Below are 23,956 nucleotides of genomic sequence, written 5' to 3'. Positions count from 1 at the left end.
CAGTGGCTCATGCCTATAATCCTACCACTTGGGGAGGTTGAGGCAGGCAGATCACATGGTCAGGAGTTTGAGACCAGCCTGGGCAATATGGTGAAACCCCCCTCTACTAAAAATACAAAAATTAGCTGGGCGTGGTGGTGCATGCCTGTAGTTCTGGCTACTTGGGAGATTGAGGCAGGAGAATCGCTTGAATCCAGAGGTGGAGGTTGCAGTGAGCCAAGATCGCACCACTGCAGTCTAGCCTGGGCAGCAGAGCGAGACTCCATCTCAAAAGAAAAAAAAAAAAAGAAAAAGTTAAAAAACAAAAACAAAAAACACAAAATGAGTATATGTGGCAACAAGTCCTATTCTCAGAAAAATCATTGTGTGCCACTTAAGAGCTTAGTGAGTAGTCAGTGGGTATTAAATATCTGTCTCAGCTATATTTTATCTTTAAAAATTATCTACAAATTTTGGAATGTGAAAAACCAGTGCTTTGTTTCATAGGTATATACTGTATGCATTTTAAAAAATAAGAGCCAGTGCCAGTGGTTTACAGTGTACACAAGGATAATGTTCTCATGTTCTCTTGATGTCAGTATGACTTTAAAGCATATTATGAAGAAATAACTAAGTCTGAAAAACTGTGGTAAATAACTGATACTCTAAAACCTAAATTTCTCATTACTAAAACTAAGAAATAGAAAAAGTCACCCTGTGCTGTTAATTATATGAACCACTGAGGTCCTGACACTGAATTCTTGGTTGTGGATAATAATCTCTTCTTTTTAATTATTGGCTTCCAATTCTCTCTCTGCATTGCTGGAAACAAAAATCATGTATTTCACTATTGGTGGTGGGGATGCTGACGCTGCAAAAGTAGACACATTCAAACTGATTTTAGAAATAAGTTAAAATCAAAATTTGCTTCTGCTAAATTAGTAGAGGACCAATACTGTTTTTCTCCTTCATAGTATGTTTTGGTTCTTCTACATTGACCTTATAACTTTTTTTTTTTTTTTAAACAGGAATAGAAGTTAACATTCTTAGAAAATTTATGAAAATATGAGCTTTTACCTGGTTTGTGTGTGCATATGTATATACGTATTTTTAAATTTTTTACATTGATTTTCAAATTGAAAGAGAATCATTTGTGAAAATATCTTACAGAGCTCATGCTTTACATTTTACATGCTACAAAGTTATTTCAGTACCTTTATTTATGTCACTTATTAATGAAAATTTTGGATACATAATATTTTGAAGACAAAGGTAAAAATAAACCCTTTCCTTTTGAGGGTTAATGATAAATATAAACTGTAAAACGATTAAAAAAATTTTTTTTTTAGAGACAGCATCTTGTTCTGTTGCTCAGACTGAAGTGCAATGGTGCAGTCATAGCTCACTGAAGCCTCAAACTCCTGGGCCCAAGCAACCCTCCTGCCTCAGCCTTTTGAGTAGCTGGGGCTTCAGGCTCATGCCAACATGCCTAATTTATTAGTAGAGATGAGGTCTCAAACTCCTGGCATCTCTTGCCCTCTCAAAATGCTGGTACTAAAGCATGAGTCACCACACCTGACACTTAAAATCTTTTATATACAGGTGTAAGTAGGTATCTAATTTAAAGTGCCAAAAAGGTAGTTGAAAATTTGTATTTATACTTGGCTTAGCAAACTAGTTGACTAAATTGATTCCATTAAAAATAAAAATATTCTTAGAATATAATGATTTTCATTATTAAATAGAAATATATGACTGGATGGTATATGTTAATGACTTGAGATACGCATTTTAATATATAATCACGTTACTTAAATGCCTGCTTTTTGAACTGAAACTTAACATTATGAATTTTAAATTAAAGTTTGACTTTAGAGGTAAATTTCTGTACTTTACTAAAGCAGTTCTTAATACACTTCTGAGATTTCTAAAAATTAGTATGCCTTAAAGAATTGAGGTGTGTAACTACTGCAGGCAGTAGATATACAGATGACTTCTGTGTGCAAAAATTAAGCCCTAGCCATTGGTTGACTTCAGCTAATACTTAGTTGCCAATTCTCTGTGTGTGATTGAGTTTAAAACTACAAATGGTACTTGTGATATATTAACTTTTTAGGTGCTAGGTCCACTTTGTTACATTTGGTTCAGTAGAAACATTGATGTTACGGATCTCAGAAAGTTAAAATATGTATGCCAATCCCCAAATTAGGCAATTCATTCTTAATTTTAAGATAAAAGAATAGAATTCCCTTAAAATTAAATGTGGAGTAAAATATACCAGCTTCAAAAAATATTTACCTACCTTTTAGAAGAATAAACACAATATTACATCTTTTAATTTGCACTACATATAGTTTAATATTTCTGTGCATTTCTCTGTGCTCCTACTTTGATGGTATGCTTTTCTGAACAAACTAGCAGCATAGTTAAGGAAGCCCTTTTCCCCTTTGACGACTGCCTAATTTTCTAGATTGGAAAAGATTAAAAACTTTTATCTCCATATGGCCAGTATATGATTGTTCCTGTTGTCATAGCTTTCTTATCATAGGCTTAAGCAGGAAAAACTCTTTTAAGAGTATGTAAATTAGAATAGAAGGTACAAAGCCAGTATGATTGAACACTGTTCTAAAAATTATTTTTAAGACTTGTAGTAAGGCCAGGTTTGGTGGCTCATGGCTGTAATCCCAGCCCTTTGGAAGCCAAGGTGGGCGGATGACTTGAGCTCAGGAGTTTGAGACCAGCCCCGGCAACATGGCAAAACCCTGTCTCTACAAAAAATACAAAAATCAGTCGGGTGTGGTAGTGCTTGCCTGTAGTCCCAGCTATTTGAGAGGCTGAGGCAGGAGGATCACCTAGCCTGGGAGGTCGAGGCTGCAGTCATGATCGTGCCATTGCACTCCATCCTGGCAACACAGTGAGACCCTGTCTCTAAAACAAAACAAAAAAAAAAAAAACAACAAAAAAGAGCTTGTAGTAAGGATACAAAATGCTCCTATTTTGTGTGTGTCCTTTAATTCATGATGTTTTTATATTATGGTAAGCAGCTCTCAAGATTTTAATTTAATAATGTAGTTAAACATGTACAGAAGACCCAGTCTCAGCTTCACTTGTAGACCCTGGAAATAGATTGGAAGGTGTTAAAATTTAAAATAAAACTCAAGATTCCAGTTTCTTGACTCATCTTTATTTTGATATTCTTTTATGTTTTTGTTGTTTTTTAACAAAGGTTGCACGTCCATATTTTACCATTTTTCTTCTCATTCTCCCCTGGGGGAAGGTGTGGGAATCAGTAGTACATAAATCACTTTTTCCCTAAGTCAAATAAGTAATTTAAAGCTAACTTCAGTTTAGGCTTTAATTCCAAGACTAGCAAACTAAAATGGTTGCATTAATTGACAAACAGATGCTAATAAATGTGTTTAGGCTTGTCATAATCTCTCCTAATTCCTAATTTAAAAATTTTTAAATTTAATTCCATTAGAAAACAAAACTGACTTTTAAGAACAAACCAGGATTCTAGCCCATATTTTAAAACTGCATCCTCAGTTTTATTCAAACAGTCTGATGTCTGTTTAAAAAAAAAAAAAATCTCAAGCTCATAATCTCAAACTTCTTGCACATGGCTGTCCCAGTAAATTACTCTTACCAATGAAACAAACTTTAAAGAAGTTGTGTTTTACAATGCAGAGAGTGGAGGATGCTTTTTATACATTGGTGAGAGAGATCCGACAATACAGATTGAAAAAAATCAGCAAAGAAGAAAAGACTCCTGGCTGTGTGAAAATTAAAAAATGCATTATAATGTAATCTGGTAAGTTTAAGTTCAGCACATTAATTTTGGCAGAAAGCAGATATCTTTTAAAGGTAACAAGGTGGCAACCACTTTAGAACTACTTAGGTGTAGTATTCTAACTTGAAGTATTAAAAGATAAGAAACTTGTTTCCATACTTAATACATTTATTTTTAATCTAGTGGGAATTATAATTGAGACAATTTTGATGGCTGTAGTAGACTAATCCATATTTGGCATAAAGTCTAATGATTTAATGAGTCTTAAGTAAACTAAATATTTGGGAACTGATATTTACCTTTATTTTTAAGGGAAATCATACTCAAGTTTTGAGATAATAAGCAGCTTTTTTTTTTTGTTGTTGTTATGTAGGGAGAAAAAAATATGAGAGATAGTAGAGAACAGTAATACTGAATGGTCCAGAAGGTGGGAGAAAGCCACTCTTAAATGTGTTTTTTCTTTTGGATATTTTACAAGCAAATAAGCATTCTTCTGCCTAAGTTCTCCAGCTCAGTGGCATCAGCAGCACAGCACTTTCTTATCCCAATGAGAAACTTGGGAATTTTAGGATGACTCCTACTGCCCTCTTTTCCGCCTGGTCCCCCATTTGGAAGTATCCACAAATTCCTGTGACGTTACATTGTGTGTCTTTTATGTCATCATTAGTTCAGGCCCCTATCATTTCTTGTTCGACTGTTAGAACCTCCTATTTGATTTACCAGTTGCTGCCATCATTCATTGTGCAACCAGGGAGATACACTTTAAATAAATGTCATTTTCAGCCAGGCGCGGTGGCTCATGCCTGTAATCCCAGCACTTTGGGAGGCCGAGGCAGGCGATCACCTGACGTCAGGAGTTCGAGACCAGCCTGGCTAACATGGTGAAACGCTGTTTCTACAATAAATTCAAAAAATTAGCCGCGCGTGGTGGCACATGCCTGTAATCCCAGCTGCTCGGGAGGCTGAGGCAGGAGAATCACTTGAACCTGGGAGGCGGAGGTTGCAGTGAGCCGAAATTGCACCATTGCACTCCAGCTTGAGCAACAAGAGTGAAACTCCGTCTCAAAAAAAAAAAAAAAAAAAGGCATTTTAGCTATAGAATAAAATCTCATGTTCCACAGCATGTCGCAGATAGTCCTTACTACCTTCCCACCACTCCAGCTCTTTTTTGGTCTTATATCTAAAAACTTCATCTTGCCTGAATTTCTTTTGTTCTTCTATAAATAAATAACATGTTATTTCTTACCTTCCCTTGAGTTTGAGTCTTGGCTCTTGTTTGGAATGCCAGTATTTTTATCCGTAGTCTTACTAATTAGCTAACACTCTCATGATTCCCCAGTCTCCTACTCTTTAAAAATCTTTCTTGAAACCCTTAGACTAGGCATGGAGCCCTTCCTGCGTATTCCCAGAATACTATTCTTAGCTATTATATGCTTCCCATGTTATGTTGAAATAACCTCTTCTGTTTCATTCCTATATTATTTGACAGCAAAATCTTAGCCAGAATTACATATTTTTAATCTTTGCACGCCCATTGCCTAGTAAGGTTCCTGGCACATAGTAACTACCCCGTAAATATTTATTGTGTGGAATTCTCATTTTCATTTCTAAACCAACCCATATTAAAAACTCTGTCTTGCTAAGAAAATACTTCACTAGGTATCGTAAAGTTCATGGCGAAGCTTAAGCTTTGGATGCATATTGTTTGTAATATATCATGTTCTTAATAGGCAATGAAATTACAATTTTCAAAAACTAGCATATCATTTATTATATTTATTACAAGTTGGTGTTCTTTATATGAATTTTAGGTATTTCACAAAAGTATAAAATACACATTTGAATAGTAGACTCAATCCCAAAAGATATTATGTGGCATACTAATCTACTAAACTCGGAAACAAAGTATGACTGGCATTAATTTTTATTGAAATTTATGAACTCTTAATAGTTTTTGAGTATCATTGTGTAAAGCAGTATTTTGCAATTAAAGCAATTTTGCATGTTAAATTTTACCACAACCTCTAAAATACTGCAAATTTAACAATGCAGTTTGAAAAGTAACACATTTTAAATAACAGTACCATGACCAGATTTAGGTGGTGGTTTTAAGTTTTTATTTTCTCCTCCTATTGTCTCACCATTAGATGATTTTAAAAATAGAACTGTTTAGAGTAAAATAAGAAATAAGTGTTATGCTCTAATTTATATTTAAAACAAAGGTGTAAGCATATACTATTCTAAAATTTCTAATTTATACAAATTATGTTTTATACAGTGACTGTAAGTGAATGTCTCACAGTTGTTTGATGTGATGATTCCTTCTTTTTTCAGTACACATGGAAGTAATTTATGTAAAAGAGAAGTATACTTGGTAATTAAAAATTTTAAATGAAATGCAATTTAAAAAAATTTATTTGACAAGCTGGCTGTAGTGTGTGAGTCTGTAGCATCAGCTGCTTGGGAGCCTGAGGCAGGAGGATTGCCTGACCTCAGGAGTTTGAGGTTGAAGGGAGCTATGATGGTGCCATGGCACTGTAGCCTAAGGCAACAGAAAGAGACTCTATCTCTAAAAAAAAGTAAAAATAAAGTTTTGGCCCAGTGGCTCACACCTATAATTCCAGAACTTTAGAAGTCCAAGGCACGAGGATTGCTTGAGGCCAGGAGTTCAAGATCAGCCAGGGCAACGTAATGAGACCCCACCTCTAGCAAATAAATAAACAAACATTTAACAATGACAAACATATACAAATTAGCTTTTCTTAGTCCTGAAAAAGATAATGTGTAACCAAAATAATTACTGGGCTACTTATGTGTATGTGTGAGAATGATTAGTTCTCATAAGAGAAAAAAAGAATTCATTGCTCTGTGTAGGTTGTGACATTTCCTTCATGATTGAAATTAGTTACTTAATTTGTCTGTTTGTTTACTTATTTATTTATTTTAAAAATAGAGACAGGTTCTTGCTGTGTTGCTCAGGCTGGTCCCAAACTCCTGGCCTCAAGCAGTTCTCCTGCCTCAGCCTCCCAAATTGCTGTGACTGTAGGTGTAAGCTACTGTGCCAGGCCAAAATTACTTAATTTTAACAAGATGATGTAGAGTTCAGTGCAACAGAAGCCTAGAATCTTTGTTAGAATCTTAGAAAGTAATGTTATCAAATTCTATGTTTTCACCATAAAATGTGTCTTCTCTGTATCCATCACATGGTTTTTCATTGTTTTCTGCTTTACCATTTTAGTACCATTGGCATTTTTCTTCATTGTAAAAGTAGTAGAAATGGAGTAGATTACATAAGGATGTGATCAGAGGGAATTAATTCATGCAGTACGGTAAGGGAGTTAGATTAGATCCTCTTTTAAGATTCCATCACATTCTAAGGGTTTATGATTCTAAACTGTCAAGTAAATTGTCAAGTGCTGGCAAGCTACAGAATAATTTTTATTATATCATTGGAAATTTTCCCCTCTGTGTGTTAAAGAGTTTAGCCTGAAGGGACACATACACATACATATATGTAATCAAACCTTGATGATATTGTATTGCTGATAGATTATTTCTTACCACTTTTCCTTTCTCCTTTGGGAGAGACGGAAGCATATGTTTGTGTGGTATCAGTAATGATGTTAGAGACTGGGAAACATCAGTAAGTGCAGTTTGGGGACTTTACTGGAGACATTTATTCACTAGTGCTCAAATAAATAATGCTGGTTTTTATCCTGCTGTTTGCTTAATGTGGACAAGCCTCTCATTCCCGTTCTGTGTTTACCTCTCTTAAAATATTGATCACGCTTTCTTGAATTACAGATCTATTAGGAAAATTCACTAACTGCAGCCAATTTTCATTGTTCATGCTCCAAATTTTATTATTTTGAAATATTTTTAATCTTAGTAGTACAGTAAAAGAGAAATACCACTTAACATTTTTTGTTTCTTTTTCTTTGAGACGGAGTCACACTCTGTCACCCAGTCGAGTGCAGTGGTGCGATCTCAGCTCACTGCAAAGCACTCCGCCTCTCCGGGTTCAAGCAATTCTCCTGCCTCAGCCTACTGAGTAGCTGGGATTACAGGCACCTGCTACCACACCCAGCTAATTTTTGTATTTCTAGTAGGGGTTTCACCATGTTGGCCAGGCTGGTCTCAAACTCCTCACCTCAAGTGATCCACCCATCTCAGCCCCGCAAAGCATTGGGATTACAGGCATGAGCCACTGTACCTGGCCCACTTAACATTTTAAATTAATTTCAAGATAATATTACTTGAATATTTTTACACATGTAATTTTTATAATATATTTATTTACACAGTTTATAATATTCAACAGAAGGGATTACAATGAGTAAAAACCCAGTTTTTATTGTTCTTAAAGTGGCTTGATTTGTACAACTTAATGTGTTGGGTGTTTGTTTCTAAGACTCCCTCTGCTGTCTAGGTTTGGAAGTACTGTGAGGTTAACAGATTTGCTTCTTATAGTTACTACTCAGTTGAACAGGCTTTAAAATACAGAGAGAATCATATTTTTTTCTTCATTTTTTGCTTTTATTTATATTTTTTATTTTAATTGGAGACATGACAAGAATTGACTTGTGTATGGATCTTGCATAATTTAAGTATTGCAGGTTTGAAATCTCTTCTACCACTTTGAGAGTGCCATTTTTCACATTGTATACTATTAGGTTGAAAATTATTATGGCTTAAAATCATTTTTAGCCATTAAATTTAAATAACTTTGCTTTAATCATAAATAGATGGTGGTCACAATGACTGTTAAACTCTTTGAAGACAGGATATTTAGCTTTATATGGCAAGCTTTAGAATACCTAATATATTAAACAGAAATTAAAACTTTATGGGATAAAGAGAGAATCTCCTCCAAATTGGTAAACTATAAGATCTTTCAAATGATTTAGCTAATTTCTCCACAAATCTGAGGTATTAGTTTTTGTTTTTGTTTTTTTAAGTGGTATTCTCCTGTATTGGGGTCACTTTAAACCTTTTTCTTAATGATAAATATGAATTGAAACTAATCCCTTAATACATATTATTTGAAAACTGAAATAATATGTTTAGATACTGTTTACTTCTTGATAAATTTATTGGAATAGGATGTTCTAATACTGTTTACTTCTTGGTAAATTTTTAAATCCAATGGATTTTACATAAGTATAGAACCAGAGCTCAAATACTGTTACTGTGTGTGAAGACTTATGAAAACAGTTTACAGTTGCATGGCTTATATTTAAAGTTCACAAACATAAGGACAATTAAGTGTGCACACACACACATGCATTTGGATTTTGGTGACTTAGGTTTGCCAATGTGGAAAAAATAGCAAATTAAGTTCTCCTGTGAAAAAGTCATTACCTTATTTAAAATTCTGTGCCATTGGTTATCCTTGTCTTTTGTGAATATTGAGTGTTCCTGTTTATAATACTGACATCTATGCGGATGACTTAGGAATTCTAAAAGTCTGACATATGTAATATATATTCAGTTGCCTGAAGAGAAACATAAAAAATCCTTTCTTAATATTGTTTCCATTAATAATGGAAATTTGTTACCTGTACACATGAAGCCATCGTATATATTCACATTTTAATACTTTTTATGTATTTCAGGGTGTTGATGATGCCTTCTATACATTAGTTCGAGAAATTCGAAAACATAAAGAAAAGATGAGCAAAGATGGTAAAAAGAAGAAAAAGAAGTCAAAGACAAAGTGTGTAATTATGTAAATACAATTTGTACTTTTTTCTTAAGGCATACTAGTAAAAGTGGTAATTTTTGTACATTACACTAAATTATTAGCATTTGTTTTAGCATTACCTAATTTTTTTCCTGCTCCATGCAGACTGTTAGCTTTTACCTTAAATGCTTATTTTAAAATGACAGTGGAAGCTTTTTTTTCCTCTAAGTGCCAGTATTCCCAGAGTTTTGGTTTTTGAACTAGCAATGCCTGTGAAAAAGAAACTGAATACCTAAGATTTCTGTCTTGGGGTTTTTGGTGCATGCAGTTGATTAATTCTTATTTTTCTTACCAATTGTGAATGTTGGTGTGAAACAAATTAATGAAGCTTCTGAATCATCCCTATTCTGTGTTTTATCTAGTCACATAAATGGATTAATTACTAATTATAATTTCAGTTGAGACTTTCTAATTGGTTTTACTGAAATATTGAGGGAACACAAATTTATGGGCTTCCTGATGATTCTTCTAGGCATCATGTCCTATAGTTTGTCATCCCTGATGAATGTAAAGTTACACTGTTCACAAAGGTTTTGTCTCCCTTTCCACTGCTATTAGTCATGGTCACTCTCCCCAAAATATTATATTTTTTCTATAAAAAGAAAAAAATGGAAAAAAATTACAAGTCAATGGAAACTATTATAAGGCCGTTTCCTTTTCACATTAGATAAATTCCTATAAAGACTCCTAATAGCTTTTCCTGTTAAGGCAGACCCAGTATGAAATGGGGATTATAGCAACCATTTTGGGGCTATATTTACATGCTACTAAATTTTTATAATAATTGAAATAATTTTAACATGTATAAAAAATTCTCATAGGAATTAAATGTAGTCTCCCTGTGTCAGATTGCTCTTTCATAGTATAACTTTAAATCTTTTCTTCAACTTCAGTCTTTGAAGGTAGTTTTAATTCTGCTTGTGACATTAAAGATTATTTGGGCCAGTTATAGCTTAGTAGGTGTTGAAGAGACCAAGGTTGCATGGCCAGGCCCTGTGTGAACCTTTGAGCTTTCATAGAGAGTTTCACAGCATGGACTGTGTCCCCGTGGTCATCCAGTGTTGTCATGCATTGGCTGGTCAAAATGGGGAGGGACTAGGACAGTCTGGATACGTCAACAAGATACATTCTCACTCTGTGGTGGTCCTGCTGACAAATCAAGCGCATTGCTTTTGTTTTTTAAGAAAATGAACTCTTTTTTAAAAATTACTTTTAAATATTAACTCAAAAGTAGAGATTTTGGGGTGGTGGTGTGCCAAGACATTAATTTTTTTTTCAAACAATAAAGTGAAAAAGTTTTACAATCTCTAGGTTTGGCTAGTTCTCTTAACACTGGTTAAATTAACATTTCATAAACACTTTTCAAGTCTGATCCATATTTAAGAATGCTTTAAAAATAAATATTAATAATCCTTTTGATAAATTTAAAATGTTACTTATTTTAAAATATATGAAATGAGATGCCATGGTGAGGTGAAAGTATCACTGGACTAGGAAGAAGGTGACTTAGGTTCTAGATAGTTGTCTTTTAGGACTCTGATTTTGAGGACATCACTTACTATCCATTTCTTCATGTTAAAAGAAGTCATCTCAAACTCTCAGTTTTGTTACAACTATGTGATTTATATTCCGTTTACATGAGGATACACTTATTTGTCAAGCTCAGCACAATCTGTAACTTTTTAACCTATGTTACACCATCTTCAGTGCCAATCTTGGACAAAATTGTGCAAGAGGTGAAGTTTATATTGGAATATCCATTCTCGTTTTAGGACTCTCCTTCCATGTTAGTGTCATCTTGCCTGCCTACCTTCCACATGCCCCATGACTTGATGCAGTTTTAATACTTCTAATTCCCCTAACCATAAGATTTACTGCTGCTATGGATATCTCCATGAAGTTTTCCCATTAAGTCACATCAAAATGCCCTATATCTTACTTCCTCAGGACTCGAGGATCTGACAGATACCATAATGGGATTTGACCTAATCACTAATTTTCAGGTGGTGGCCGATCCTTTGAATATCTCTGCTGCCCAATCCATTAACGACAGTAGGATTTTTCAGACCTGGTATGAATAGACAGAACCCTATCCAGTGGAAGGAGAATTTAATGAAGATAGTACTGAAAGAATTCCTAAGGTAATCTACAACTAGGACTACTCCTGGTAACAGTAATACATTCCATTGTTTTAGTAACCAGAAATGCTTTTTTTTTTTTTCTTTTTTTCTTTTTGGTGTCAGAGTCTCACTCTGTCACCCAGGCTGGAATGCAGTGGTGCCATCTCGGCTCACTGCAACCTCCATCTCCCAGGTTCAAGCGATTCTCGTGCCTTGGCATCCTGAGTAGCTGGGATTACAGGCATGTGCCACCACACTTGACTAATTTTTGTAGTTTTAGGAGAGAGAGGGTTTCACCCTATTGGCCAGGCTGGTCTCGAATTCCTGACCTCAAGTGATTCACCCGCCTCAGCCTCATAAAGCTGTTTTGCAGAACTCATTTATTCAGCAAATATTTATTGAGTGCCTACCAGATGCCAGTCACTTCACAAGGCACTGGGTATATGGTATCCCCAAACAAGAGACATAATCCTGGTCCTTAGCTAGTGCTAGCGTGGTCTGTACTATCTGAGTAAGGCTTTTAGCCTATGGCCCAGAGATAACACAGTGCGTATTTTAGTTTTGCAAAGAGGGGTTTGGTCCCTGTGCCTGCTCTACAATTGTTTTGCTATGATTCCAGTGAAACTCTTTGATCGAGCTACTTTATGTAAATCACTTCATTGTTTAAAGGAATAAACTTGATTATATTGTTTTTTTTAATTTGGCATAACTATGTGATTCTATTGAGACAGTTACTGTACACATTAAGGTATATGTCAGATATTCATATTGAAATTCCCAAATGTGTAATATTCCAGTTTTCTCTGCATAAATAATTAAAATATACTTAAAAATTAATAGTTTTATCTGGGTACAAATAAACAGGTGCCTGAACTAGTTCACAGACAAGGAAACTTCTATGTAAAAATCAGTATGATTTCTGAATTGCTATGCTAAACTCCAGATCTTTGGAACATTGTTTGGATAGGGTGTTAAGACTTACACAGTACCTCTTGTTTCTACACAGAGAAAGAAATGGCCATACTTCAGGAACTGCAGTGCTTATGAGGGGATATTTAGGCCTCTTGAATTTTTGATGTAGATGGGCATTTTTTTTAAGGTAGTGGTAATTACCTTTATGTGAACTTTGAATGGTTTAACAAAAGATTTGTTTTTGTAGAGATTTTAAAGGGGGAGAATTCTAGAAATAAATGTTATCTAATACCGCCTTAAAGATAAAAATCCTTGTTGAAGTTTCTTTTTTTTTTTTTTTTTTTTTAAAAGCTAAATTACATAGTCTTAGGCATTAACATGTTTGTGGAAGAATATAGCACACATATATTGTATCATTTGAGTGAATATTCCCAAATAGGCATTCTAGGCTCTATTTAACTGAGTCACACTGCATAGGAATTTAGAACCTAACTTTTATAGGTTATCAAAACTGTTGCCACCATTGCACAATTTTGTCCTAATACATACATAGAAATGTTGTGGGGCATGTTAAGTTACAGTTTGTACAAGTTCATCTCATTTGTATTCCATTGATTTTTTTTTTTCTTCTAACCATTTTTTCTTCAAACAGTATATAACGTCAGGGGATTTTTTTTTAGATAGAAATCTTTGTCAAAAAGTAATGAATTCTTGATAATTATGTAGTAATGTTTTTAAGAACCCAGCAGTTATTTAATAACTTCTGTGTTAATACTGGATAGCATGAATTCTGCACTGAGAAACTGAATAGCATACAACTGATAGCTGTCTGTCAGAAAATGAAAATTTCTTTCTAAAGATACATGAGTTCTTTGAAGAATAGTCATAACTAGATTAAGATCTGTGTTTTAGTTTAATAGTTTGAAGTGCCTGTTTGGGATAATGATAGGTAATTTAGATGAATTTAGGGCAAAAAAAAGTTATCTGCAGAAATGTTGAGGGCCCATCTCTCCCCACCACACCCACATAGAGCTAACTGGGTTACAATGTTTTATCCGAAAGTTTCCAATTCCACTGTCTTGTGTTTTCATGTTGAAAATACTTTTTTGCATTTTTCCTTTGAGTGCCAATTTCTTACTAGTACTATTTCTTAATGTAACATGTTTACCTGGAATGTATTTTAACTATTTTTGTATAGTGTAAACTGAAACATGCACATTTTGTACATTGTGCTTTCTTTTGTGGGACATATGCAGTGTGATCCAGTTGTTTTCCATCATTTGGTTGCGCTGACCTAGGAATGTTGGTCATATCAAACATTAAAAATGACCACTCTTTTAATTGAAATTAACTTTTAAATGTTTATAGGAGTATGTGCTGTGAAGTGATCTAAAATTTGTAATATTTTTGTCATGAACTGTACTACTCCTAATTATTGTAATGTAATAAAAATAGTTACAGTGACTATGAGTGTGTGTTTATTCATGGAATTTGAATTGTTTGCCCCGAAATGGATATGGAATACTTTATAAGCCATAGACACTATAGAATACCAGTGAATCTTTTTATGCAGCTTTTAAGTTAGAAATATCCTTTATTTCTAAAAGGTGCTGTGGATATTATGTAAAGGTGTGTTTGCTTAAACTTAAAACCGTATTTAGAAGTAGATGCAAAACAAATCTGTCTTTATGACAAAATAATAGAATAACATTATTTATTTCCTTTTATCAAAGAAGGTAATTGATACACAACAGATGACTTGGTTTTAGGCCCAAAGGTAGCAGCAGCAACATTAATAATGGAAATAATTGAATAGTTATGTGTGTAATGCCAGTCACCAGCAGGCTATTTCAAGGTCAGAATAACTCCACACATATTATTTCTATAACTACATTTAAATCATTGTCAGAAACTTTGTTTTGGAGTGAACCTTGAGTATGTGCTGTTAATGTATCAAATTGGGTGGAAAAAAAAGGGATTCCTTTCAAAAGTTAAGAGAAATAAGAAATTATTTTCCTTATTAAATATTCAGTAAATGGCATTCTCTTGTCAGTAAAATGGAGAAATAAGCTAAAAATAATTGGCTAAGTCCTATTAAGTTACAGGATTAAGTGTATTATATTTTCATTCAAAATTGGGTGTTCATTAATTTATAATCAGTAGTATAGCTAAATTGCTATGTTTGTATCAAAATTGAGCATTAAGTTGCTGATAATTTCTCAGCATGAACAGAAGTTGAAACCTATTTAGTTCAGTAGGGCAGCTCAGGGATTTTTTACACAATATGTATATCTTCCTATTTTAAGTTAGAATTAATTCACATTATCTGGTACACATAAACAGCTGGCACTGATTGTCAGCTAAATTAAAGTAGTAATGATCAATGGCTGTTTGTCAGCTAAATTAAAGTAGTAATGATCAATTAGTTTTGTTGGTATCTGAATAATAGCGTTGTTTCATAGCTCTGTATTTCCTAAGGAAGTACAAGGCTTCTAGCTCTTTCATTACAAATTCGCCCTGTGCGATAAGTTCTTTGATCTTCTCTGGATTCTTCACATCTTTGTTTTTAAGGAAAATGTTCTTCAAACGCTTTTTAAAATAGTCTGCTCCCTTTGGATAGTCTCGTCCAAGATACAGCAGCTTCAAAAAGAAAGATTATGTATTTCTGAACAATCCATGTCATATAATAACATTTTAATAAAATTGGCAACATAATTACTTACATTTTTATAAAGTTTTAGTACTTCTCCTCTTAAAGAATTGGCCATTTTCATTTACCATGTAAATTATCCACTTTTATGCGCAACATGCCTAAAGAAAGGAAAATTTTTTGCAGTTAGCTGCATTGTAGTCTTAAAAAAATCAAAAAAGGTTATACACACTGAGAAAATAACTTCTGAAAAATTCAATAAATATTTCTTGAGAACTTTTTTGTTCCACGTACTGGGATATAGTTATAAACACTTCAGATAAAATAACCTGCTGTCACAGAATTGACTTTTTCCTACGGGACACTAAGCAAAGACGACGATGATTATGAGAGGTCAGATGAAGGAAGGAAGATGAGAAAGTGGATTGTTACAGATAGGTACGTGCACCTCCTTTTATGCCACAGTGGAATGAGCTAGATTTAAATCCTAGTTGCATAACGTACAGATTAATTAACCATGCTGAGCCTGAGTTTTCTTTATCAAACGAGACATTTATCTTTACCCTACTCTCAAGGCAAGGCCAGATCCACTTGAAGGACATTGAGCAGAAGCCTGATCAAATCTTGATGGCTGCTTATCCAAAGGGAGGCTAAAAACTAGCAGAAACTGGGTGAGTTAAACAGGTTGGAATAGATGGGCAGTAAGATTGGTGGTGAAGAGGCCAAGTGAACAACCTGTAAGAGGGTGTCCCTGAGGAACAGGTGACATCCAATGGGATAAATCATGCTTCTTTATGTGTAATATGTTAATGCTACTGAGTCGAGGAGGCTCCTTAAAGGCATCCTGACAGCCTAAACCTAGAAAATAATTCCCACTACCTGTTACAGTTGAATAGTAAGCTCTTAACATTGCATCCCATCAGGTGGATGCAACTGAAATTTGTTCCATTGTGATTGATGTTAATTTTGATTACCCAATTAGAGTCGTATTTGCTAAGATTGTCCATTATAAAATTATTTCTCTGAGGAACCTAGTCCTTTTAATGGAGAATAGCATTTAGAAACTATAATCTGGATGGAATGTTTTAGAAACCAAGGTCTGGGTGCTAGAAATGCTAATCACCAGAGGACCTGGGAACAGTGACAGTCCCATAAGTGACAAAGTTGCAAGTGTACGTACATGCAGATTTAGGTGTTGTGTGTGTGTGTGACTTTTATATTAATCTCCATATAATCTGCTACCTAACATTCAATTCCAATACTACAGGGTTTATTTTCATTTCGCCTCTTTACATGGGTTTAATACTCTTGCCTAACAATGAGAAGTCTGGTTCCCACTTGTCCTTAATAAATTTACTTTTTATAATCATCACCCCTCCTCTCACTATGTAATCAAACTCCTCTTGCTCTCACCATTCAGTGCACACACACTACTGTCTGAGCTCTGCCACCCAATGCCAGAGTGCCACTGCCACCATCCCACATGCATGGTCTTCTCTTCATCCCCCTTTTTTCCAACCTACCCTTCTTGGGCTCAAGCAATTTACACTGCACCACTTCCTCCCTCCTGGATAAGGCTCGCCTTTTGTTCCCATTCCAAAAACCTGTGCCACCATTTCCTTCACCCTAACAAGATGCCCTCCTCATCCCCTGCTAGGCTGCTGCTGTGCACAAGTCCCTACCCCCAAAGGCCCTCCTCATTGCATTTGGGCTCCAGTACCCCCTCTCTGGGCTACTACCTTGCCAGTCTTTCTCTCGCCCCCCACCCCCCTTCCCCAGATGCCTACCTTGCTCAGTGCCACATAATGACTTTTGGGCTGAATTACTCTGAAGGGCAAGCAGGAAACCACCTTTTTTTTTTTTTTTTTTTTTTTTTTTTTTTGAGACGAATTCTCGCTCTGTCACCAGGCTGGAGTGCAGTGGTGCCATCTCAGCTCACTGCAACCTCCACCTCCCTGGTTCAAGCAATTCCCCTGCCTCAGCCTCCCAAGTAGCTGGGACAACAGGTGTGCCACCACGCCTGGCTAATTTTTTGTTGTTGTTGTATTTTAGTAGAGACGGTGTTTCACCATGTTGGCCAGGATGGTCTCGATCTCCTCACCTCGTGATCTACCCACCTTGGCCTCCCAAAGTGCTGGGATTACAGGCATGAGCCACTGCGCCCGGCCGCAACTTATATTTTTAAAATAGCCTTTTAGATCAGTTTTAAGGGTTATTTTATAGTTAACTAGCAGAAAGTGTGGATTAAAATGACAGTACCATACTCAGTTAAAAATCATTATGGATTAAAATTGCAGTACCATACTCAATTAAAAATCATTGTGCTACATAATTTAAGTTCTCCTGTTACTTCTGTTTTGGTTGGACCCCGTAGTACAATAGTGTAGATTCTCACTGTGACTTCACCTGCCCCTTTAGGCGTTTAGCAAAATTTACACCTTTTACAATTTTAAAGTCAGGGTACCAGTGCCTTCATGTATTTCATCTTAAATTTTTATATGTATTAGACATAGAAACTGCATAAAATATGAATGTACAAATACACATCTGGGTACCCATCGTTCAAGTTATGAAACAGAAAATTAGAAGTCTTAGAAGCCCCATGTGCCCCTCTCCAATTGCTTCTCCTTCCCCATCTCTACCAAGATAGCCTCTAGTGACTTCCTGCTTATTCTCTTTAGTTTTCCCACCACTCATGAACATTGCCCTAAATATTTAATTCCGGCAATTTGAGCAGCAAGCACGAATCTAGCAAGGAAAGGGGCAACAATACTGCTGTTAATTAAAGGCAAACAGTCCTAGTCTGGCTTTACCTTCTCCAGGCTTTATGAATCCCTTCTGGAGATGTTAATTTGCAATGTCATGAGTGAATACTGGGCTCCTCACAACTGAAGCATGTGGGAAGATCGGAGTGTAGAACTGATACTTGATTTCCGGCCAATACATAGCAAAAATGGGAAGGAGGAAGACTATTTTCTGCTTTAAGCTCACCAATGCCCAACATCAGCTTTCAGGAATAGGTTGAAAAAGAAGGGTAAAAGTGAGTGTCCTCAGTTGGTCCAGTCAGCATAGCACAGAAGACAGCAGGAATTTCATCACCACATGGTCAAGGCGAATGGCGGTAAGAATCTGAGCCAGGCTTGCCTAGGCATAATGTCCTCAGGTTAAAAAGATGGTACAATGGCAGCAGGGATCTTGGTGGTAACCACCACCAGTGTGAGTCATACTGCTTGATTCTGGACTGACTGCTCTCTACATCAAGAAGCACAACTGTAGTACTGGAATCTCACTTGACCATGCTCCCAGAAATTCCTTTTGCCTATTCTCTATGTTGATTATCCCATTTTCTACATTTCAAAGTGTTCCATTTACTGGTTTTATTTTTGTTTCTGCGGAGCACATCCTAACTTCTTGAAAAGGGTACATGGAAGGTAAATGAGACCCTGGATGTCTAAAAATGGCTGGCTCCCTCTACTTGTTTGATAGCTTGTCTGAGTATAGAATTGAAAGCTGGAAATAATTTTCTTTCAGCATTTTGAAGCAGTTGCTCATCTGTTTGCTTTTACCATTGCTATTAAGAAGTTCAAAGCAGTCCTGGTAAGTGATCCTCTGTATGGATGTATTTTTTCTCTCTCCCCAGAAACTTACAGAATCTTCTCCATGAAGATTTTGAAATGTTAGTGATATGTTGATAATGGATTTATTTTCATCCCTTGTGCTGGACCTTAGTTGGCCCTTGCAATCTGGACGCTTGTTTCCTTCAATTTGGGAAAAAATTTTAAATGATTTCATTCATGATTTCCCCCCTCCCCCATTTTCTTTTTTCTCCCTTCTTGGAACTTTTATTATTTGGATGTTTGAACTTCTAGACACATTCTCTTCCTTTTTTCTCTACTATTTTCCATTTGTCTTTTTTTTAAGCATGGAGTTTTGCTCTTGTCACCCAGGCTGGAGTGCAATGGCCTCATCTCGGCTCACTGGAACCTCGGCCTCCTGGGTTCAAGCGATTCTCCTGCCTCAGCCTCCCGAGTAGCTGGGATTACAGGCATATGCCACTAAGCATGGCTAATTTATGTATTTTTAGTAGAGATGGGTTTTCACCATGTTGGCCAGGCTGGTCTTGAACTCCTGACCTCAGGTGATCCACCCTCCTTGGCTTCCCAAAGTGCTGGGTGGGATTACAGGTATGAGCCTCTGTGCCCGGCCTTTTATTCAGTTTTATGGGGGATTTTCTCATTTTCATCTTTCAAGTGTTCTATTGAGTTTTTCACTTCTGCTCTTCCTGGACAGTTATTTTTGACCACTCAGATTGCTCTCAGCATAGCTGGAGACTACTACAGAGATGTTAAAAATACTAAAAAATTAATAATAGAGTAGCCTGGGAATGGGAGTACGGGCTGGAGACCAGGAAGGAATCAAAGATGCACGAGGCAACCTTTGTGGATAACGGATATATTTATTGTCTTGATTGTGGTGATGGCTTCATTGTGTGCGTGTGTATACATATGCGTATATATGTATGTATACATATCTATATAGTTAGAATAGATACTATATAGTATATAGTATGTAGTTTTCCCACCACTTAGCCCTGTTCTTAAGACTTTTGCTGGCATTTCTATTATTTGCAAAAATATATTAAAATATATATTTACAAATAGAGGCAGCCATTTTCAGTATATAGTATACTATGGTGTACATATATCTACTATGTAGTAGATAGTAGATATATATGTATATAGTACATAGTAATTCCTTTTATTTTGTTTCCATGGAAACAAAAATTACATGTATACTATATATGTATACTTTAGGTAGTATATATACTATATAGCACATATATATCTATAAATATGCATATATAGATGTGTACATATGAACCAAATTTATCGAATTATGCTTTATAAGTGTAACTCAGTGTCAATTCTATTTCAGCAAAACTTAAAAAAATAATAGAAATGCCAGCCAAAGTCTAAGAACAGAGCTAAGGGATGCTGAGGTAACACATGGAAGTAGAAATCGATCTAAACCACAAGGCTGCCAATTCATGGGTAGGAGAGGTGACTCTGCCTGCCCCCAGTCAATGGCTGCACAGAACTTGGGGTATGCCTCGCTGGGGAGGGAACCCTGGGAATATACACTTGAATCAGTGAAAAAATCTGAAAGGCACTTGCCACCAGCATAGCAGTGAAGCCATGACCTTTTCTTGCTGAAGGTCATACATGTACTACTTTTCTGGCTCCTTTCCTAGGGAAAAAAAAAATCACACAGGAACCAACATTACTTCTACATTAATACTTGTAAAATTGTACTTACTACTAGTTAATGAGCTAATTCACATAACAAGCATACTATGTAGGCATTTTTTTCTTTCCAAGTTCACTGATTCTTGCTTTCTTGAAATTTTCTGTTGTTTTACTTCAAATAGCTTTTCTGCTTGCTTTTGTCTCTATCACTTCTGAGCTTTCTTCCAAAGTCTGGTCATTTTCTGTCTACTCTTATGAGTGAAAAGACACAAAAGCTTTTTAGATCTGTATATATGGGTGAAGCATACAGACTCTGGGCTTCACTTAGGGTGCTCTGAGTGGGCCTTTACTGAGGAACGTCTGATGTCAGTATCTTGGATTGCTCCTCCTGGGCTAGGCAGTTCCTCAGAGTTGAGTCTTCCAGTCTTCTAAAGATTTGCCTATTAAACATTAAAAAGTGAAAGAGGAATGCAGGCCCTGTATCCAGCATTATTATACCTAAATTCACTTAATTTTGTTTCCAGTGTGCTTCTCTAGAATGCCTGAGGGTGCCCCAGTCCAGGGACTAGTATTACTTTGTCCAGAAACCTCTAGTCTTTTATGGGAGTAAGGGGGTAGAGTTACTTAGAGGTGTTTCTCAAATAGCTTTCATGTAGTCCACTTCCAATTTCAGGGCCCCTGTTTCAGTGCCTTTTGAGAATTCTGCAGAGTAAATTGGGTTTTTCTGGTGTGCTAAGTCACATTCATTCACCTGTTTTCCAGCTTCTGAAGTTTTATTGCTGTTATCTCCTGTCCCAATTTTTCCAATTTATTTTTATATCATTTTACTATAGATTTAGTAATTTTGGAAGGGAGTAAAATTAGATGAGAGTATTTAACCCACTATATTAACTACTTCATTTTTTAAACTTCTTTTTGGCAGACAGCCATTAGCAGTGTGAAATAATCTTACTAAGAATGATTCTTAGGCTGGGCATGGTCGCTTGTACCTGTAATCTCAGCACTTTGGTAGCCCAGGGCCGGAGGATGGCTTGAAGTCAGGAGTTTGAGACCAGCCTGGGCAACATAGTGAGACCTTGTCTCTACTAAAAGTAAAAAAATATTAGCCAGGCATGGTGGCGTGTGCCTGTAGTCTCAGCTATTTGGGAGGCTGAGGTGGGAGGATCGCTTGAGCCCAGGAGGTTGAGGCTGTAGTGAGCCATGATTATTCCACCACTCCAACCTGGGCAAAATTCTCAAAACAAAACAAACAAGCAAACAAAAAACACCTCTTGGGAGCCATGTTCTTTTCACATAATTTAAAATTAAATCTACATAGAAGTAATTTCAAATTGCAAACTATAACCTGTTTAATGCCTAACAGCACACCTTCATTTAATTCACAATTTGTAACTTGTGAAAGCTTTTAGGGACCTGGCTTAAGTTGTCCTTTTTAGTTGTTGGTCTTTTTACAAATTATGTATTATAAAAGACTTGCCTAGCAAAAATGCAACCAGTGTGGCTAAGGTAAATTTGTTCTTCTTTGATATGTTATATGAATTAATGCAGTTCATCTTTTTTTTTTTTTTTGAGATGGAATCTTGCTCTGTTGCCCAGGTTGGAGTGTAGTGGTGTGATCTTGGCTCACTGCAACCTCCCTGTCCTGGGTTCAAGCGATTCTCATCTCAGCCTCCAGAGTAGCTGGGATTACAGGTGCCCGCCACCACGCCCGGTTAATTTTTCGTATTATTTTAGTAGAGACAGGGTTTCGCCGTGTTATCCAGGATGGTCTCGATCTCCTGACCTCGTGATCTGCCCGCCTTGGCCTCCCAAAGTGCTGGGATTACAGGTGTGAGCCACCATGCCAGGTAATGCAGTTTATCTTTATGCAGTTGACCTTGAAGCACTTAGGTTTATTTTAGCCATTAAGAGAAACAGGTCTCCTTGGGTTCACAATGTAGTGAATAAACAATTTGAGTTCAGCAGGGCCTGAGGCTGCTCCTGAACTCTGCACGAAGTCATGGAGGTTACTGTTTTAAGTAAAGAGCCAAGAGTTAAGGACTAAGAGAAGCCCCCTATTATTCTGAAAACTTGGATGTGTGCGCTGGATGAGACAGCGGTTGCAGTCCCCATTGATAGTTTTTCCCCGCTGCCATTCTAGGCTAAGGAGTTAAGACTTTACCAGTTTCAGTTCTAGGCTAGTGGAGAATTGTCATTTTACTGGGGGTTATGTGGTGCCCAAAGTTGTTAACCATTGTTCCCCACGGGGTAGATACAGTAAGAGCTTCAGTAAAGCCTTTCCTCTAAAAGCCCACTATTTTAAGGTAACTTGGGATTACTGTACTGTCTCTTTACCCCCAAGAATCCTAATTTGAGTTGACTGAGGTGTTTTATCATTAAACATTAGTTTTCCTGAAACTAATTTAAAAGGAAACCTTAACTTCCACACCAAACAGCCACGGCAAACTGAGTAAGAACTCTGTACGAAGTCGCTATTAAAATATTTTTATCTTGCTACCAGGATACGGATGTAAAATGCTAATAACTATTACACAACCTGTAATAGTTACAGGTTACAATGGGGATAATAACACTTTAACCCATAAAGACTAGCTTAGTCCTACTACTTATCTATGAATAATGCATGTAGCCAATAACACTGGAAGGGATGGAGCATTATAAACTTAGAATTCAGAAATGAGAAATGGTGCCAGTAATTTAAAAGTATTTTCAGGTCTCATAATGCTAAAACAGGGTGCCCTACAATTACAGAGAACTCAGTCGGGCTTGAGGAGAACAGCCTCACTTAATTGTAGTTTTCCTGGCGGTGTAAGGTGCCAGCGTTTCTTCGTGTGGGAGGAGACTGAAATTCTGAAGGTTGTGCTACTCATTAGTACAATTAGTCTGTGACCTTGGGAAACTAATGAGTATTTGGGGCCTCACCGATCTTCATGTTAAGGAATATTTTACCCAGGAATTGCTTCATTTTCTATTCTTGTTTAGGGCGCTCTTAGGAAAAAGGACACGTACGCGGCACAGAAAGTAAATCAATAGAGCAGAGAGAAGAATCCGAAGGTCAATAATCTTAAAATAAACAACCCTCTGGAGTCAACTTACTTCCCTCTTTAAATTGCCGAATGAGCCCCATCCCCCTGCTGGCTTAAAACGCAGTGGCCCGGGCCGCCCACCGGGTGTCCGCTGCTTGAACCAGTCCCATGCCGGTTCCCTTCTCGAAACCCTCCCAGAAAGACTGAGCCCCAACACACTCTAGGAAATAAACTGTCAAGGTCAGGAGACGCTCAGAACCCTCTTCCCACAGCCGGTGGTCCTCGCCCAGAGCGTATTTCGCCTGCAGACCCCAGGATTCGGGAAACGGAACAAAACTCCCCGGCACCGGCACTCACGCACTTTCCGGCACGCCGGAGCCGCAAAACCTTCAACCGCTTCGACTCCTCTGTCCGTCTACTGCGAAGCGCGGTGGGGTTTGGGGAGGAGGGCAACCTGTCAGTAAAGGGGGCGGGGCGCCGGCCGGAAGAG

General features: G+C 36.7%; 2 protein-coding genes across 7 annotated transcripts in view; one reads left to right on the top strand and one right to left on the bottom strand.

Moving 5' to 3' along the window:
* Positions 1-14,009, top strand: part of KRAS (KRAS proto-oncogene, GTPase) — a 47,504-nt gene extending 33,495 nt beyond the window's left edge. For 2 of the 5 annotated variants that reach the window (XM_007967962.3, XM_007967961.3), the window contains exons 5-6: positions 3,667-3,790; positions 9,385-14,009. In XM_007967962.3, the coding sequence (XP_007966153.1) occupies positions 3,667-3,786 (120 nt within the window). In that variant the 3' untranslated portion in view covers positions 3,787-3,790; positions 9,385-14,009. Of the gene's footprint in view, positions 1-3,666; positions 3,791-7,147; positions 7,149-9,384 lie in introns of all 5 variants that reach the window. The other 3 variants (XM_037990254.2, XM_007967963.3, XM_007967964.3) reach the window with 2 other exon arrangements.
* Positions 14,010-14,244: 235 nt separating this feature from the next.
* On the bottom strand, positions 14,245-23,946 carry ETFRF1 (electron transfer flavoprotein regulatory factor 1). 2 transcript variants are annotated; one of them, XM_037990256.2, is made up of 3 exons: positions 23,828-23,946; positions 15,268-15,355; positions 14,245-15,184 (listed from the first exon to the last, which is right to left on the bottom strand). In XM_037990256.2, the coding sequence occupies exons 2-3, from the start codon at positions 15,316-15,318 to the stop codon at positions 14,963-14,965; spliced, it is 273 nt and encodes a 90-aa protein (XP_037846184.1). In that variant the 5' UTR covers positions 15,319-15,355; positions 23,828-23,946; the 3' UTR covers positions 14,245-14,962. The 2 variants fall into 2 exon arrangements, with proteins under 2 accessions (XP_037846184.1, XP_037846185.1); XM_037990257.2 differs by having other exon boundaries at positions 23,824-23,926.
* Between the last annotated feature and the right edge of the window lie 10 nt (positions 23,947-23,956).

Source organism: Chlorocebus sabaeus, chromosome 11 (assembly GCF_047675955.1).
Source record: "Chlorocebus sabaeus isolate Y175 chromosome 11, mChlSab1.0.hap1, whole genome shotgun sequence".
Taxonomy (NCBI): domain Eukaryota; kingdom Metazoa; phylum Chordata; class Mammalia; order Primates; family Cercopithecidae; genus Chlorocebus; species Chlorocebus sabaeus.
Note: the sequence above shows the minus strand (reverse complement) of the source record. Positions and strands in the feature narration are given on the sequence as shown.

Bases quoted from the DNA above. Each gene is read 5' to 3' on its own strand.
- ETFRF1 (XM_037990256.2), bottom strand. From the start codon at position 15,318: ATGAAAATGGCCAATTCTTTAAGAGGAGAAGTACTAAAACTTTATAAA. The intron at 15,185-15,267 runs GTAAGTAATTAT...TTCTTTTTGAAG, and splicing joins TACTAAAACTTTATAAAAAT to CTGCTGTATCTTGGACGAGA.